The sequence below is a fragment of the Phocoena sinus genome, chromosome 2, assembly GCF_008692025.1.
Source record: "Phocoena sinus isolate mPhoSin1 chromosome 2, mPhoSin1.pri, whole genome shotgun sequence".
Classification (NCBI taxonomy): Eukaryota; Metazoa; Chordata; class Mammalia; order Artiodactyla; family Phocoenidae; genus Phocoena; species Phocoena sinus.
The window spans coordinates 134,227,229-134,246,185 of NC_045764.1; the positions used below are offsets into that span (position 1 = coordinate 134,227,229).

Consider the following 18,957-nt stretch of genomic DNA (forward strand, 5'->3'; position numbering starts at 1 on the left):
AATCAGATTCAGAAATAAATTACCTCTAAAGGATTTTGCTAATCCTTTGGTTAACTATTACCCTGCTTAAGACAACTCAGTTATGTCAAACTTCCAAAAGATCCAAAAATATGCCTTCAAAACATGTCTGAAATCCATCAAATACAATTAATTTGTGGTATATCCATAATTTGTAATTATACTTTACACATACTACTGCCAAGGAGTCATTTGTTAACCTTAATGAGATAAACATGCTTTCTTTGGGATCACAGTTAAATATGATGGCTAAGAACTGTGTTATAGATCTGCAGTGTCTTCCCATAAGAAGATACTTGACATCCTCAAGGTTAAAGGTTAAAATTCTGGTCCAGAATCGGGAAGCATTCCTAGGATATAAACAGTCCAACTATAGGAAGTCATACTTCACAGCTTAAATTTTCTAGAGGACTGGAGTCATTCCATTTGAGTCCACCCATTATATCCATACACTAAAATGCTAGAAAGCTTTCTTTCTTGCTTTAAAAACATAAACCCAACAACTATACATTATCAAAGTATTATTAAAATTTCAAAATCATTCCTCTGTTTCAAAGCCATAAAGAAGGGATGGTTTTCTTCTCGCACCATTTCTAGTATTTCTGAAAAGATGATGATTAAAAAGTTTAAAAAATTTTACATGACCTTAACCAAGTTCTCTTGGTGAGAAAATAGATGTTCTTCCAGCACTCACTGACATTCCCCCTAAACGTACTTTTGCTAATGTATATAATGTAAGTAAGTAATGTTGGTATTCAACAAGATATGTACGCTAAGAATCTTGGAATCATATTTGATTCCCTCTCTTCCTTGCCCTCCACATCCAATAATCAACAATAGATAAGTCCCATTGGTTTAATCTTCCAAGTGTTTCCTGAGTCCATCACTTCCTCTTCATTCCTGTGCTACTCCCCCAGTTCAGGCCCTCAGCATCCAGATTAATGCAGTAGCCTAGCTTCTGCTCTCTTCTGCCCTCTCACCCATGGCACACATTCCTATCAGCCACCTTTTTAAAGAGTTGTTCATGTCATTTACCTACTTAATCATTAATGGTTGGTTCTCTATTATTTTTATGATAAAGCCTAAACAATTAACATAGCATTTAAAACTCTTAATAAACTAACCCTGACCCAAATGTTCCAGGCTTTACTTGCCTTTCTGACAGACCACACACCCTAAGCTCTACTCACATTCAGTGAATACACCAGTGACTCATGCACCACACCTTTGCAAGTGTGAGTCACATCTACCTGGAATGCCCCTCTACCTGTTCCATTTCCTGAAATGCTCCTTGACTTTTAAAAGTCTAGTGTGAAATCTTCTTGGAGGTAACAGAACAAAGTGGTTAAATCACTGGCTCTGGAAGCCTGTGGTTATAGTTTGCATTCTGACTCTATTATTTCTTAGATATTTAACCTCTGTCAAGTTATCTAACTTCTCTGTGCCTCAGTTCCCTCATTTGTAAAATGGGGATAAAAACAGTACCTACCTCCCACTGTATTAAGCACAATAACAAATGTATTATTAGCAAGGTGTCTGACACATAATAGGTGTTTAATAAAAGGTAACTTTAATAGTTTTAATTATCTACCCTCCCCACCAGCCCACAAATTTAGTAACAGCTCCCTGTGGATTCTCACAGTACTTGGTTCCATGCTACTGTTATAGCACTTATTATAGAATACTATCATTGGTTGCATACATTAACTTTCTCACTAGGCTACACTCTTGAGGGCAGGATCTTATTACTTAATCTTAATATCCCTAACTTCTAATACAGTACTGGACAAAGGACATTTCAATAAATGTTGGTTAGATGAAAAATGAGCCAATGAGGTGATCCCACATAGGACTGGAAATACCTTCAAAAAGCTGATAGAAGTGGTGAGGATGAAAACCACAAATGTCTTTTCTCCCCACTTTACAACACTCGCACAAGGTCACATAATTAGCAAGTGACAAAGCCAAGATGCACATCTGCCATTTGTTTGATTCAAGAGCCTTAGCTCTTAATCAAAGTGGTATACAGTCACTGAAAGCTGGCAGCACTGGAGGAGGATCTAGCTCTCAGATACTCTCAGTGGGCTCAGACATAACTTCTTAAGCTAATCCATTTCTGACATCACTATACATTCTCAACAGAATGCCTGCATTTGGAATTACAGAATTTTAGGCTTAGCAGTGATCATAGAGCACTAACAAGGAAACTGAGGATTAAGTACTTTGCCCATATATAGACTCCTATTTCAAACGAAGTTTAAGATGTATTATTAAATCCAGTCTAGATACAGACTCCTTTCTCATATAAAGCTGATCATACTTAAATATATTTTTATTTGCTGGCCTACACAATTTTATGATCATTTTTTCTTTGAATTTTATTAGCAATAGAGTACCAATATCCTATTTGTATTTAGTCCTTAATGGTCAGATTTCCTTTCTCAGAATCAGTTTCTCTGATGTACTTTATCATTAATTAACAACTACTCATAGTAGCAAGGCCACGTATTATAGAAAAACATATGATATGATTTCAAATTTAATTCCTTAAAATATAAGCCTCGTGTTTTTGGCATAAACACGTTACCCTTCTCAATTCAGCTTTATTAATTTGATCACTACAATAAAAGAAAATACACCAAAAAAAAGGTTGTTTCTGAATGATGAAATTATGAGTAATTTTTATTTAGATTTTTAAAATCTTTACATGTTTTCTGTAATGACTGTTTTCATTCCCCCAACCTGTCCTAAAGCCAAAGCCTCAGACGCTGAGTGGAGTGAGGAAGTCCCCCTCCTGCATGGGGGAAGAGAGAAATACAATATGGGGTACTGGAGCTCAAATGAGGTGAAAAGGGTGTCACACAGTAAAGTGTATGTGTATGTAAATTTAAAACATATACATGTATATACACACATAAAGCCCTAGAGCACCATCCACTGAGAAGGAGTGTGGCACCGATATCTCAATTATAAGCACATCTCATGCACAAATTGTAGTTTCTAAATACCAATTTCCACTAAAAGGCAGAGAAACAGCTGATTCCAAAGATGGGGCAGGCAAGTACAAGGTAAGTTTGGAGAAACCTGTGTGCCCAAATGTAAGAAAGTACTTAAAAAATGATGGCAACTTGTCAAAGGACACAGGAGCCAACTTGAAAGGGCTCCCATTGACCAAATGGGGGATGATTTGAGATTCAAAATAAATAACAGATTATAATCCATTGAGTAGAAAACCGTGAATTCATAGATATTAATAACCTGAAATTTTGATTAGGAGCAGGATATATACATAGCTTCAAACGACCTCCTCACAAAATAGTTACAAAGGGAGGAAGTAACTTTACAGTGAAGAAGCCTGATAGGTAGTACCTTAAGCAAGTGATCAAAATGAGTATCATCAGAAATAGTGCACTGAAATTGTGCACTACCTCATAGGATGCAATGAGAACACAGAATTGCTTTTGTAATACCCCTGCCAAAAAAGCAACTGGAATCTATTCACGAGGAAACAGATAAACCAAATTTAGGGACATTTTACATAATAACTGGCTTATAATCTACAAAAGTGCCAAGGGTAGTAAAAGTCAAGGAAAGACTGAGGAACCATTCCAGAGTGAAAGAAACTAGAGACACTACAACCTAAGACAACATGATTTTGAAGTGGATCCTTATAAAACGTTATTGGGACAACTGGTGAAACCTGAATGGGGTCTTAGGATTAGATGGGAGTAATATATCAATGTTAATTTCCTGATTTTGATGGTTGTATTGTGGCTATATAGGAGAATTTCTTCTCTTTGGAAATACAAAAGTATTGCAGAGTGATGGGGCATCATGACAGCAACTTACTCTCAAAGTGGAAAAATTTTATTTGTACCATATTTACAACCTTTCTGTAAGTTAGAGATTATTTCGAAAATTTTTCTTTAAAAAGCAGAAAGCAAAAAAATGAATCAATAGATTCTTATTATTCTTAAAGAGCTGATAAAGGAATTCAATGATTAAAAAACAATTTTAATGACGAAGTCTGTCCAGTTCCTGGGTCCATTGTGCACATATATGTTCTTCAAAACTGTTTTAGTTTTGTGTCATTAATTCACCCAGAAATTCTTCTCACACATGACTTTCAGAATCTTAAACACACACACATACTCACACACTCTTCCTGTTAGGATAGCGACATGTTCATAGGTGCTGTTCAGTAGAGAGAAGCTATGTGAGTTCTATTTTTATCAAACAAAAATGTTTGTAAGTATTACTATAAAAATAACTTCTCCCCCTTGTGGCAAAAATTGAAAATACATTCTGAAGAATCCTAATATAGAGGCACTTAGTATTATTCGTTATAAAGTATTTTCATATAATTTTATGTGAATCCTCTAGCACACAGCATTTGCAAACAATACATTTAAGAGGTAGTTTCACAGTTTGCTTTAGTTCAGCATTGTCCAGATTCTATTTGGATAATATTCTCTATAGCAAAAAGCTGCAGGTTTGATAGACCGCCACAACAAAATGCCAGAGTTCAAAGAAACCAAATTTACCCACAGTATGAAGATTAAAATGACAGGCAGGTAAAAAGGGCTGGCCCCATTCCAAGGCGCCTGCCTATTTAAGATTACAGGGGCATCAAGAACGATTCCTACCTCTCAAAGTTTAATCTAAAAAATCTGAAAGTCCACCATTGGAGATTAATTCCTTGGAGTTGGTTCCATCCAATCTTCAAACTTAGTTTATTAATATGAAGATACTCTGGAAGAAAGACATTTTCCTTCATTTAAGATTGCCAATGGTGAAAACAAAAGGAAGTCACTCATCTGAGTATAAATGAAACTTAATTTAACTCATTCCAGATTCTTATCCCTATTCTTACCCCTCCATACTTCTTCCTATTAAGTGACCAGTCACTGATAATTCTATGTTTTATTGACCTTCCAGTGATTATAAAGTAATTTAAGTGGTTTTTGAAAGTAAACTTAATTCCAGTTTCAGACTTTTAAATTAAAAGTGGCTCAGTTGGATACTGTCTCTTCAACACAGTAATATAAATATTAGTGTCTCAGCTAAAATGAATTATTGACAATTTTAATACATGTTGCACAGTACATATTAATATAGGAAAATACATGTTAGCAGCAGCATAATGTTGACCATGTTCTAATCCATTCCACCTGCCCAAATATTAGTAAAAATAATTATATATTTGTAATGCATCACTGCCGTCTAGTGCAAATCTATGCCTTCTGAATAAATGACTTTCCTCTGAGCTTGTTTGCTGTTTGGAGTATGACTGTTATATATTCATATTTAAATTAGCTTTGTATGGTGAGGCAGACTGCAACCTTCTAAACCACCTAGAAAATGAGCAAGTATAGTTAATTACTTGTCTCTCCACCACAAAAGTGTTATTAATCACAAGAACTGAAGTTTAGTGTTACCTCCCAGATAACAATGTTAAAGTATACAGGGCCTAGTTTAAAAATATCAGTCTTGTTAAGCACAGGGTTATCAACCCAGCTGCTTCAAATCACCAATTAAAATTCTTACTCTCTAATGTGTCAGGTTTCTCTCCTATATACACTTGAGGGTTGTTTCTCCCCTAAATTTGGAAAGAGAAAGATTGATCAGTGGTAAGAATAAAAGTTAAGAGTTAAGGCAATTTTAAAAAGATTAAATATGCAATATTTGATTACATAAAATTGACCCCTATTGCTAATACATTGAGTACATTTTTCTCCATGTTTTCACTCCAGCATTAGCCATTTAAAACTACCAATGCACTAAATAAACAACAGAATTGGCAAAGTTGTGACATTAAAATAGTCTGTTTTTGAAGGTAGAAATACTGATTTCTTCACATCTTTCAAGGTAGAGTTGTCATTCACTCCCATGTTACAAAATATGGTACAAAATACCTGAAGTCTTTCTGTTGCAAAAATTATTACTCAAACAGTATTATGATTATGCAAAATAACTCACTAAGGAACTTTTTGATGGAAAGATTTCTAGTAGGTACACACTTAATATTCAATTAAAATTTCATGACCACTTATAAAATTTTAAAAACCAAATTTTATAAAAGTATGACCACATACCGGACACATTACGAAGAAGTCTAACAGTAAATTAGATATTAGCCCTGTATCTCAACTTCATAATCTAAACACTACAACGAGAACCAAACATTGGATGAAAAGAAAATTAGACTAAGCAAAACTAATGAGCCTATCAAACAATATTTTATGTTGCATAAGGAGAATAGTGTATAGAAGATAAAGTGTGAGAAACATTCAGGTTTCTATCTGAGTCTTTTACTTAGCTGTAGACCTTGAGCAGATCTACTTAAAACTTTCTGTGCACGGGGTCTGTCAAATGGAGATAACAGTACCCTACTCCTAGGGCTCCTTTGAAACCAAATGAGATAATGTAAGTAAAGGGCTTAGCACAGTGCATGGGACTCAAGTCAATAAATATAGCTATACTTTATTATGCATCAAACATTTTTAAATGCTATTTTTACTTTAGGTAGAATTATTTACAGTAACAATATGGACTGGTCTTTTCCTCCAAAGTACACAATGTATTTCAGGACAGACTTCTTCAAGCAGAGAGAAGTACTACAGGGACTGAATATAGTTAAACTAATTGGATGAAACCTCAGAATGCTTCATATGTCAAATTCTCCACTAGAAATCACTATGCTTCTAGAAAATATGTCATACTTCTGAGCCAATGGGCAATAAACGGTAATACATAGAATATTTTTGTATTAAAAAAAAAAAGTTAAAACTCCCAGATCTGAGCTTTTAAAGTCACTAACAAATTATGCACCCAGGGAATCTTACTTACTCTCACGTGCAGTTCAAGCATGCCTTAAGCACTACTTCATAAACATGACCACCTTAATGGGTTTTGTGGCATTTCAAGAACAAAAATCTCTTTATCTAGATAGATGTAAATATTTCACCATCACAGATGAGAAAAAGACATTTTAAGGAAGCAGTAAATTCTCCACTTTGAGTCGATCTACTGGCTAATTAAATTATTTTATGGTGAGTGAGAAGGCTTATATTCAGAGAGTGATATATTTAAAGTGAAAGGAAAGAGATGGTCTAAAATATATCAGGAATTAACTTACTTAGAAGCTCTTTTTAAAACAAGAAAGGTGCTAGGGACTTGCAAACATGGGGATATTCAAAATGAGGCTACTAATAACTGCCTTGAAATAGTCAGATAACCAACTGTCTAAAGATGCAACCAGCCATTATTTAACAATTCCTCATAAGAAGTATTCAGCTACTTTGGTTAGCTGTCATTTCCAATATCATAACTTATAGAAGTTAGACTTCCTTCTTAAACCTGTGTTCTGTATTTCACTTTCTGTGTTATGAAAACATAATACACTCAAGCTTTTTATCGAGTGTTTCTGCATTTTCTAAAAACGCAGTGTTTAAGAGTCTATTTTCAATTTCAAAACATTATCTAAACATTGCATGTCAGCTCATGTGAAACTACGGAAAATTATAAAGATTTTCTTTATTCAAATGTTGACTAAAGTTACTGATATACAAAGTTCCATTATCGCTACCTAAAATTTTACCATGTGCATATGAAAAACATTTTACTTATTGACCATCTCTTTTGAGCCATATATTTTGAGAATTTTGTAGTGTCCATTAATATGAAAAATACTTTCAAAATGAAATACAATGAATGCAAAGAATGCATACTGCTTTATATAACAAATTTTTTTTCTTAGAGAAAGACAATCTGTTTCTAATTTTGATTATATAGTCAAGTATTTTTCTGCTTAAAAAGGAAGACCTATGCTATGAAAAATAAGAAACATCTTAAAAATTTAAATAAAAAATAATTTATAAAATTCAGTATGGATGTCCTCAAAATGTAAAAATGGAGTGAAATAAAAAAAAAACAATTGCAGGGAATTTGTTTATTGAGCATTAATGTTAACACTTCTAAATTAAGTAGTCACTTATGAGTTTTCTTTGTTACTGTCCTGTCAATGGACATAATGGAAAATATTGCACAGAACTCAAACATGGAAATAATAACAAAATATCTAAGCAACAAATATATGTTTTACATTTAAAAAATTAATCCAAACAAAATAATTTGAAGCACTTTTCTGATTTGGAAGTCTTAAAGTGTTCTCTCATGTTTTATTTGATATTTTTTTCCCTTTTTTATTTTTTTACAAATTGACACTGTGTACAAAGAGTTCAAGTGGCCAGTAAAACTACTGCTTTAAAATTGTTGGCTTTAAGTAACAGAGGTATAATTTGAATTCACATCAGAGCTTTCTAAAATGGCAATAGTACAAGCATATGACTTTCTCTAGTATCCAAAACCTGTTCTAGCTTTCCTTTGGCTAAGGAATAGAAAATTAGACAGCCTTCTAAAGCTGCCACAATTTCCTAAAATGCTTTGACAAAAGTTGGCATACTTCATTTCTCTTGCTTACCCTGATAACACTGGGCTAAACAGAAAATGAAGAAAATTCAGTCAATAGTAACTTAAACAGTAGCTAGCTCGCTCTGGACCTGGAAGTTTGGGTAAAGCTGATGAACATTCAGAAACATATTTCTCTTTTTTTTTTTTTGCACTACGCGGGCCTCTCACTGTTGTGGCCTCTCCCGCTGCGGAGCACAGGCTCCGGACACACAGGCTCAGCGGCCATGGCTCAAGGGCCTAGCCACTCCGCGGCATGTGGGATCTTCCCAGACCGGGGCACGAACCCGTGTCCCCTGTATCGGAAGGCGGACTCTCAACCACTGCGCCACCAGGGAAGCCCCAGAAACATATTCTTAAAATTAGTTTTCCAAAATTAGGCCAAAAAGCCTACATTAAAGGAAAAAGAAAAGTCAAGAATGAGTTGAACATTAAAGTTTATCTGTTCCTGAAGACTATGAAAAACACAATGAAAGCTGAAACACTACATATAGCTAAGAATGCATTCTCACAGAGCAAGTTTATAGTTTTTAGAGTAAAGATATTTCTAAATTTCTGCTTGATGTTTAAAATTTTATAAGTGATTTATTATGCCACCATATTAAGCCAATTCAATTAACTACATTCAGTAGGAATCGCTTCAGAAATGCCCTGAAAAAGGTAATGACAGAAACTATAGATTTAAAAAGCAACTAGTCCTTGCAAAGTTTATCTCGAGACTTAGAATATAATGCTAACTATCAATTCCCAATTCCTCTTAAAATAGAAGACTACCTGCATGTTTAGCCATTCCATCTTATTCCAGTTTTGCATAAAGGTAGAAATCTTAAAGGACTGCATTGTTGCTAAACACTGTCAATACTTCTCATATGCACCGTTTAGACCATACCTCATTTTTTTACTTCCCTTGTAATATTAAAATAATGAATAAATATGGTCCTTTAATTAAGATCCTCCACCTTATCTTAAGCAAAATATAAAATAAGGTAATTTTATTAATTTCTTGCCAGCCTTGGCTTAAAAATCTGTTTACCAAATAAGAAATTGTAAACATTTAAGTTTTTTTTTTTTTTACCCAGAAAGCAGATGTATTCTGATCCACTGCTAATACCTACATAAAACATTTCATCATGTTAGGTTTATAACATTTTTCTTGGAATAGTATTATTGTTGTACCTCAGAAAAATCCAATCAACCAACTACAAAAATTATGCCCAATTGTTAATTAACCTTCTGAAAGAAGCAAAAAGTTCTCTAGGAAAACCTAAAATAACCTGATTCACAATTACCAGTGCTGAAAAGGTCATTGAAAATTGATAAATAATAAATGTAGTTTTGCTGAATTTTACCCATCTTTAGTGCAAAACAGGATGGTGAAATTTCCCAATGGACTATGTTAAAGAACATGAACCAGAACACTGGTAACATCTCATTTGCCTTCTGACACTAACATTTTCCAGGATGAAAACAATGACATATAGCTTTACAGAGTTTGAAATTTATAAGTTCAAAAATGGAATTAAAATCCAACTTAAGGGAAAAAGCAAAATATGCTTAGTAGTGTCCAAATTTCAAATAAAATCTCAAGGGTAAGTATGGCTGCTGTTTTTCTAAACAGTCATTTATCAATAAAATGTTGGCTGTGTCATAAGAAACCACCTGTGCTTTCTATCAACCAAGGCCTGCTGAAGTACAACACACTGCCCTTGTAAATTCAACCTCAGCTGAAATGTCGAGCAAGGCGGGCAGATCTATAGTCAGCACGAAGTTGTACGAAGGAGTGAAGAATGTTCTTGTCCAGATTAGCAAGTTGTTCTCCTGAGCAGACTTGCTTTAAATTATCTGGGTTTACTACCAGAAGATTGCAAAGTGCATGCAGAGTATCAAAAAGCTGTAATACCAGAGGAATCTGAATTGAGATAAGGGAAGGAAAAAAATAACATTGAAACAAGATAATGTTTAGTTTTACAATCAGTTTGTAAATTCTTCTCACTTACGTACTGTTATTCAGGACTTAACTAATGATGGAGAGTTCAATGTCAGAATTTTTTAAAGTTCCTGAGGCGTTAAAACTCAAATATTTCAGACATTATAAAACTCACTATAATCTTTTTGAAAAGATTCATATTATGCCAATTTTCTTAAATAGTAATAATCATTTATACTTTTGTAAACTAGAATTAGTTATCATTGATTTAGCAGGTTTCTTAAATAATTTAAACATTAAGGGAAACTGATTTCAGAGAGAGGTACATGAAGAAAGAACATATTTTCCTGATATCTGATATATGCAGTATTAGTCACGGGCGTTATTTAATAAGGTCATTCGGACTATGGAACTGAAATATGGCCTTGTCTAAAATGAAGCTCAAAGCAAAAATGTGTTAATATTGAAAATATGACTGCAACAATACTTTTTCAGTTAGGAAATGTTAGTTCTGTTTCACTACAATGTCAACAAAGTTATAAATTTTTCACTGATGATTTTAAGTCAGTACACATTTTTTATGATCTGACTTATGTTCTTGAACCTATTTACAAGTTTGATATTTGTGAATACATACCTTGAAGTCTTTGGCACACTTCCTATATTCAGCAACATCACAAATTGCTAACATGCCACCCATACAACTATAGGAATATTGCTGAAGATGCTCATAAATAAGTCGGTGAAAACGTACTCCAAGTTCCATCAAAACTGTATCCACATTCTTCCCATCCATGGAATTTTTAATCTTCTCCACTTGTTTTCTTACATAAGCACAGACTTTAACACAGGCCTGTAAAAATTTTTTCTATACTTATTACATAGAAATGTGTATCAGCTTAGCTAAGGAGAAAATACATATAGTTTCTCATTAATCTCTAAGTATAAAATAAAAAAACGTGGAGAATAAGATACACCAATGAAATGTTAACAAAAGTACAAACAAAGCAGTTATTCTTAGTAGCATACTGAATCATTTTACTCACATTAGTATACTGAATCAAAACATTGTTTTCATCTTCTGGCTTAAAATCTGTTTTCTTTTGTTCTGCAGCCAAGATATGCTTCATTTGTCCAATCATACAATTTAATGTCCTAGAGAATTGAGAACACCATGTATTTGATCCATTTAATTTACTTTATATTTACTTTTATTTATACTAAATTAAATTTAAATTATTTCATTTCATGTCACCATGAGACTATTTTACTATGGGTACACTTTAGATTTTAAAAAAGTAAATTCTAGGTCTTGACATCAAAGACCTCTTAGTTTTATTAGCTTCCTGCTCAAAACACAGGGCAAAGATTCATTTGCCCATTACTCTATTTAAGGAAATCTTAAAGATCTTAGAAAACTGTCACTAATTTGTTTCCTTAACAACTATATTTGGAGAATGCTTAGGAAGGCAGTAAGATAGAGGGGCTTATGAGGAATGGCCAAAGTTTAGAAGAATAGGTGAGAAGAACCCGAGTTTCACAGTCTAAGGACAAGCAGGAGGCTGAACAAGTGGTAGTGAAGACCCAGTTGAGAAATGAGAGTATGTGTTTGTAATGGCACAAATAATGTTTGAGTTATGTGGCATTCTCCAACAGCAATCAGCCATCCGGTTATGGGAATAAAAGAGTCTGCATTAATCCAGACTTTAGGATCTGTAAGATAATTATGGTTAAAGGAAATAAATTTTAGGGTAATTACAAGGGAGTAATTAAAGAGATGGACCAAGCAATCTAAGCACAACAATGAATAAAATAAAGCTGGGAAAGGATAATAGATTGGCAAAAGACAAAGATATTAAGGGCTACAGTTCCTGTAACTAATTTATATTCAAGTATGTTTTCTTGAATAGAAGAGAAAGGAGGAGAATTACAGTAAATAAAAATATGCCCAAACCTAGTAGCGTGGGCTTTAGAATTTGAGTCCCAAATATCCAGCATTATGATCTTGAGCAAACTACCTCATTTCTTTACGCTTTCATTTCCTCACCTGTAAAATGGGAATAGTATTTCCTACTTAATAAATGAAATTATACAGGTAAAGATTCTTGTACTGTGCCCGGCACATAGCAAATTCTTTTTTTTTTAAAATAAATTTATTTATTTATCTATTCATTTATTTATTTTTGGCTGCATTGGGTCTTCATTGCTGTGCATGGGCTTTCTTTAGTTGCGGTGAGCAGGGGCTACTCTTCATTGTGGTGCATGGGCTTCTCATTGCGGTGGCTTCTCTTGTTGCGGAGCACGGGATCCAGGCACGCGGGCTTCAGTAGTTGTGGCGCGCGGGCTCAGTAGTTGTGGCTTGCGGGCTCAGTAGTTGTGGCGCACAAGCTTCATTGCTCCGCGGCATGTGAGATCTTCCCGGACCAGGGCTCAAACCTGTGTCCCCTGAGTTGGCAGGCAGATTCTTAACCACTGTGCCACCAGGGAAGTCCACAAATTCTTGATAAATATTGAGTTGGCCAAAAAGCTCGTTTGGGTTTTTCATGTTACAAAAACCCGAACAAACTTTCTGGCCAAACCGAATAGTAGCTATTATCATCATCAATAAATAAATGCCCACTATCATCTCAAAAGACAGAGATTCACTGCTCCATATTATGAACAGGTAATTAACTACAATAAACATTACAAAAATTTTTTTGAATGTAGAGTCTGCATTCACTTAATGGAAGTTACTTTTAGAAAATCAGTAAATTTATTTAAAGCATTTCAGATATTAGCTTGACAGTTCTAACTGAAAATAAAATCTTCTATGTTACATACCATTTTTAAGGAGTTTGGAGAGAGGGAGAGCGAGAGGGTGTGTGTGTGTATGTGTAGGAGGGGGCATTTACAAAAAAAAATATTAAATAGAATCTGCTTTAAAAGTAAGTCTAAACATACTGACTTCCATAAATAATAAACCTGGAAGGCAATAAAAACAACATTCTAATAAAGATGAAAGCAATATGTAAAAATAAAATCAAACGTTATAGCAGGATGGTGGAATTAAAATAGACTTTCTTCTTCTCTGAAAATCATTTTCATGTTGTTACAATGGTGTTCTAACAATTTTTTAAAAATGCAAGAGATAGCACAGGGTGATCAGCTCGGTGCTTTTTGTGACCACCTAGAGGAGTGGGATAGGGAGGGTGGGAGGGAGGTACAAGAGGGAGAGGATATGGGGATATACGTATACATATAACTGATTTACTCTGTTATACAGTAGAAACTAACACAACATTGTAAAGCAATTATACTCCAATAAAGAGGTTAAAAATTTTTTTAAATAAAAAAATAAACACAACAAAAATGCAAGAGAAATAGTAAAACTAACAACTTGCCTGTCAATGCCAGTATCTAATTTCATCTCCATCTGTTCAATTATTTCTTTTTTCTTCTGAAGGCATTCAGATAACTTAGGAGAAGAGCTATTGAATGTTTAAAGGGGGAAAAAGATCACATTAGTAGCCTTACAATTCTAACAGTTTTTCATAGGCATATGTGTATAGCTATATACCTACACACATACATAACACACACACACACACACATTATTTTAATTTGCTCCCCAATCCAAGAAGCATATAAATAGTAAAGTAATTATTTAGTATTCACTATGCCCAATTCATTACAATAGTCATGCTAGGAAAAATTAACATGTTAAAAGAGAAGGAAGAGGAGGATTTAGATTTATTACTTTCATCTGTGAGGAGACATCCCTTTAGAATATAAATACATGATTTTGAAATTCTGAAATTATTTGGTTTCCTTTTTAATTAAATTTCTGGTATTTCAGTAAGAAAAATCACAAAGTCTTGAGAATATAGCAAATTATACTAATTAAAATTTGCAGACTAACACCCAATTCAATTGTATTTAGCTTTCCTATATTAAAAAAAACGAAAAACAAAACCAACTTGGTAGCCATATTTACCTTCTGAATATTACCTAAATGTCAAAAAACACCCAAAATATTAAAGAATATGCAACCCTAATAATTACGTGAATTCTTTGTTATGTGACATTAGAGCTCTTTAAAAAGTAAATTTCCTTTCAAAATGTGATTCAGGGATCACAAGTAATCTTTATCTTTGAGATCATTTCTAGACTATTTCTTGGCATATCAATGTTTATACAAAATGTCTAGAATTTTACCTTCTATATGAATATTCATCCTCTTTAATTATACTACACATACAATTTTAAAAATCACGTTCACATATACACTACCTTATTTAATCCTTACATGCTTTAAAAGTTCACATAAATTGATAGGAAGATATAAACCAAACCTCATTTAATGCCTCATCAAAACCTGTCCTATTAATCTCATAAAATTGTTATTGTACATCTTTTTATTATAATAAATGGGAACAAGCTAGAAGTTGTCTTTCATATCAGATTTAGGTTTATGACACATTCAGTAAACCAAAATTAATACCACAGAAGGAAAACAGGAAGGCAAGGAAGAGGAAAAGGGCTTTTACTTATTTCACACCCTCCTGTTCCTGTTTATGTTTTAACGAACATCTATTACTTTTAAATTTTAACAAGAAGTAGAATACTATAATATTCATTGAAACACCAATGAAAATCAGACAATTTGACTAACCTTATTAGTGGCATAAGGTGATCATTAAACTGCTTGTCAAAAAGATGAAAAACAGTATTGGCCTGGTGCACAACATCCAAAAAATAGAGATTTGCATTCCTAGAATCTGAAGAAGGAATTCCTAAAGTTGGAAGGCATGTATATGTTAGAATCATATTAAAGAAATTCATGTAAGCAACAGAAAAAAGAATGTGGTTTTATATATACAACATGCATAAAAGTAACTGCTGTTTCATTAAATCAGCAATAATTTTTGTGGACAGAAGAGTAAAATTAAGCTTGTTAATAATTTAATAAAATTCATCCAAAGTTTTTACATCCAAATTTTCACTATCTACTCAAGTCTTCATTATTTGTGGAGATAAATAAAAACTAAATAAATCAATAAATGAACCATCTTGGAATATGCCTTCTCCTTCCCTTTTCTGCCCTCTTATGCACAATGATTCATGAGCCATGAATACACTTCTACCATTTTTCTTATAACCATTTTTCTTATAACCAGGCCTCTTTACCTCTGATAACAGTTAAAATAATTTTCTTATTAGTATCCTGGTTCAAATCTCCTTATCTTTTATGCTATATATTGTTGCCATAATAATGTATTTAACATATTTCATCACCATGTTCTCTACTATTTCCTCAAAAATAATTCAAAGTCTCCTCACTGTCAAAATAATAAATTCCAGATTTTCAGCACTGTATTCAAGCCACTTCACATTCTGACCCCAAAACAGACAGCTGATCTCTCCAGATTTGTTTCCTCTCTTGTAAGAGAGTAACAGTTAAACTCTAAGGTCCCTACTAACCACAGACATTTATGTTTCTAGCTAAAGTTCAAAGACATAAAGGGCTAGGAAAAATACTCACAGAAAATGAGGAAACAAAAGTTTAATACCTAGAGTTCTTTACAGGAGGAGGATTTTTTTCCAAAGTTTTAAAAATGGAAAATAAAGGTGTTTTATTTTCCCATAAACGACAAAATCACCAACTGATAAGAAAATTAAAGGCTCCCACACAAATTTACAAGAGAAAAAAATAAAGTCAATACACATGTAGAAAATACTAATCCTTGCTATTAATGAAAGACATGAAAAGGCAATAGTGATATACATTTTTAACCACTAAATTATTAAAGTTTTTAAAGAATATTTAGTGGTGTGCAGAAATAGCTGGTATAATCATACATGCCAGCAGCAGTATAGATTAGTGGGAAAAAAAACCCTTAGGAAAATCGTTTATACGTATAAAAATTTTTTTAATTTGCAATACACTTTGATCTGGTAATTTCATTGCCAGAATTTTATCCAAAGAAAATAATTCAAAATAAAGAAAACACTTTAAGCTCTACAATTGTTCACTGTAGCATTATTTATACTACTAAATTGCTGAAAAGATCCAAGGTGTCTAATAATAGAGGGTGGTTAACTTTATAATATATATGCATGACAGAATTTTGTAAAATCATTAGAAATAACAGCAGTATATACTAACTAAATAGCTGCATGGAAAATGTTTATGCGTATAAGGGACATTTTCATCCTACCAGAAAATTTTTAAGCCCTTCCAAATTATGAATACTGCTATTAAAATGAATAAGCTAGGCTTCCATACTAGGTAAAGAACAACTCCTTCATACCATATAGAATCAAATTCATGTTACTTTTTTATTATCTTCTGTAATCTTCACATCTTTGAGGTGGATATTATTATCCCGATACAAATAACCACATTAGCTTATTTGTAAATGGCAAATGTTAAATACTTGATGTCAAGTTTCTGCTGTATTGGGTGGAGTAGGGGGGGAAGCAGGCTACAAATGCTTATCTATGTCCTGCAGGTTAAAAAAAAAAAAGGGTAAGAATAAACCACAAGGTTACTGAATTATGGGTAATTTTGCTTCAACCTTAGAAACTTTATGGAATGAAGTTATATACAAACATTTTTGAGCATGTGCTATGTGCTTTCTAGGTGCTAGCCTATAATGGCAATTAAGACAGATAAGATTCTTAAGACAGGTAAGATTCCCATGAAGTTCACTATTCAAGAGAACTTACATGCTGTTCTCTCTACTTAAAATACTCTTTCTCCAAATATTCAATTTACTCCTTCACTTCATTCAGCTCTCTGGTTCATGTCTCCTCAGAGAGGCCTTTTCTGACCAGCCTTTCTAAAAAAGCCCTCTGCCCCTGAATTCCCCATCCTACCTCCCATTACTATTCTCTATTCCTTACTCAATTTTATTTTTATTCATTGCACTTACTAGTCATTTGTCTATCTTTTCCACAAGAATGTAAGCTGCATGAGTACAAGGTTAAGGACTTAATAAGCATGTGTTCAATGAATGAATTCTGGTGAGTGAGGCAGATATTAACAAGTGAAAATTTCATTGTAACAAGTGCTATGAAAAAAGTTAATTCAATGATGAAATAATGTGTAACTAGGCTGGGAAAGGGGTGTCACTTTAGCTAGGTCGATCAGCAAAGGCCTCTCTAAGAAGGTAGCACCTTAGCTAAGATCAGAAGGGTGAAAAGCCAGACATGAGAAGAGCTGAAGGAAAAGGATTGGGTGGTAGGGAGCTACCAAGTGCAAAGAACCTGAGTGAGGAAAATGAATGAAGACCAAAGGGGCTGGGGTAGTGAGGGGAAATGCAATATGAGATGAAGATGAATATATAAGAGGCCAGATCAAAAGCTATACTTTCATAAAGAGTTTTTTGTTGTTTTTCCCCTAAGACTAACAGGAAACCACTAAAGGGTCTTAAGCAAGAAATTTTAAGACCCTTGAATTTATAACATAACTGTTACATGGAGTCAGTTATTTGGAAAGGTAAGAATGTACACAAAGAGACCAGCTAGGAATGGACAGAAATGATGATCTTTAAATCAGGGTGGCATCAGCAAAAATGGAGAAAAGTAGACGAATTTGAGTTATGTTTCGCAGTATACAGACAGTATTTGCTGATAGACTGGCTATCAGGTTTGATGAAAAGAAGAATTATGACAACTCCGGGGTTTGGGCCTTGAGCAAACAGTAAATAGTAATGCCTTTTAAAGACACGGAAAAGAAGGAGAAAGGAAGAAGTTTCATTTGGGATATATTAAATTTGAAATGCACACAGAACAGGTGAGAGAGGTCAAGGAGGCAACTGAATTAATGGGACTGGGATTTAGGGAAGAAGTCATTATTATCCTATTAATACCAGTAAACCCAGAAGACCAAAAATAAAAGAAAAAATTTTATATGAATCTATTCCTCTCCAGGCTTATTTTGAAAAGGCTTACTTTCCTTTCTAAATCTTACTTTACTCAACTGTCTCAACCAGAATTGCTGTCACTTCCATTTCTGCTTCTTTGGCATTTCATAGCTTACAGCATTGTATTACATTCTTCCATTCACTGTAGTGACTCATGTAGCCCTGGTCAATGTAAGCAATATGAGAACTGTGTCTTTCTATAGCTTCTAGCATCTGACAAATCCTTGTTACAGAAGCTCAAAAAGCATTTTGTTGCACTGAACTGCTTTTGACAGATAGAGTTGAATATATATAAAACAACATTATGCATAGTTTAACCGAATAGGATCAAAGGAATTTAACACGAAGTATAACACAAATAAATATACTTACCAGCAAGTCCTGTTTCCAAGGCATAATCAATATGTTCAATACATAAAAATTCCACAAGAATGGTAAAAATTCTAAAGGCATTCCTTGGTAAATCAGAAGGATCAGAGAGCTTTAAAAACAAAAACCAAATACATCGTTCCTCAAGTTTACCTTTAAAAAAAGTCAATACTTTTCTTTTTTTTTTTTAGCAATCAACTTTGTATAAGACATAGTCAGTATTCAGGTATCAAAATGATAACTTAAAACTCTTCCTGCCCACCC

General features: G+C 33.5%; 1 protein-coding gene across 4 annotated transcripts in view; it reads right to left on the minus strand.

Moving 5' to 3' along the window:
* Positions 1-3,869: 3,869 nt before the first annotated feature.
* The window catches only part of EXOC5 (exocyst complex component 5), a 55,001-nt gene continuing 39,913 nt past the window's right edge, over positions 3,870-18,957 (minus strand). For 2 of the 4 annotated variants that reach the window (XM_032621104.1, XM_032621103.1), the window contains exons 13-19: positions 18,697-18,805; positions 15,069-15,189; positions 13,798-13,884; positions 11,461-11,569; positions 11,052-11,267; positions 5,566-5,617; positions 3,870-4,770 (exon numbers count right to left, since the gene is read on the minus strand). In XM_032621104.1, the coding sequence (XP_032476995.1) occupies positions 4,661-4,770; positions 5,566-5,617; positions 11,052-11,267; positions 11,461-11,569; positions 13,798-13,884; positions 15,069-15,189; positions 18,697-18,805 (804 nt within the window). In that variant the 3' untranslated portion in view covers positions 3,870-4,660. Of the gene's footprint in view, positions 10,397-11,051; positions 11,268-11,460; positions 11,570-13,797; positions 13,885-15,068; positions 15,190-18,696; positions 18,806-18,957 lie in introns of all 4 variants that reach the window. The other 2 variants (XM_032621102.1, XM_032621101.1) reach the window with 1 other exon arrangement.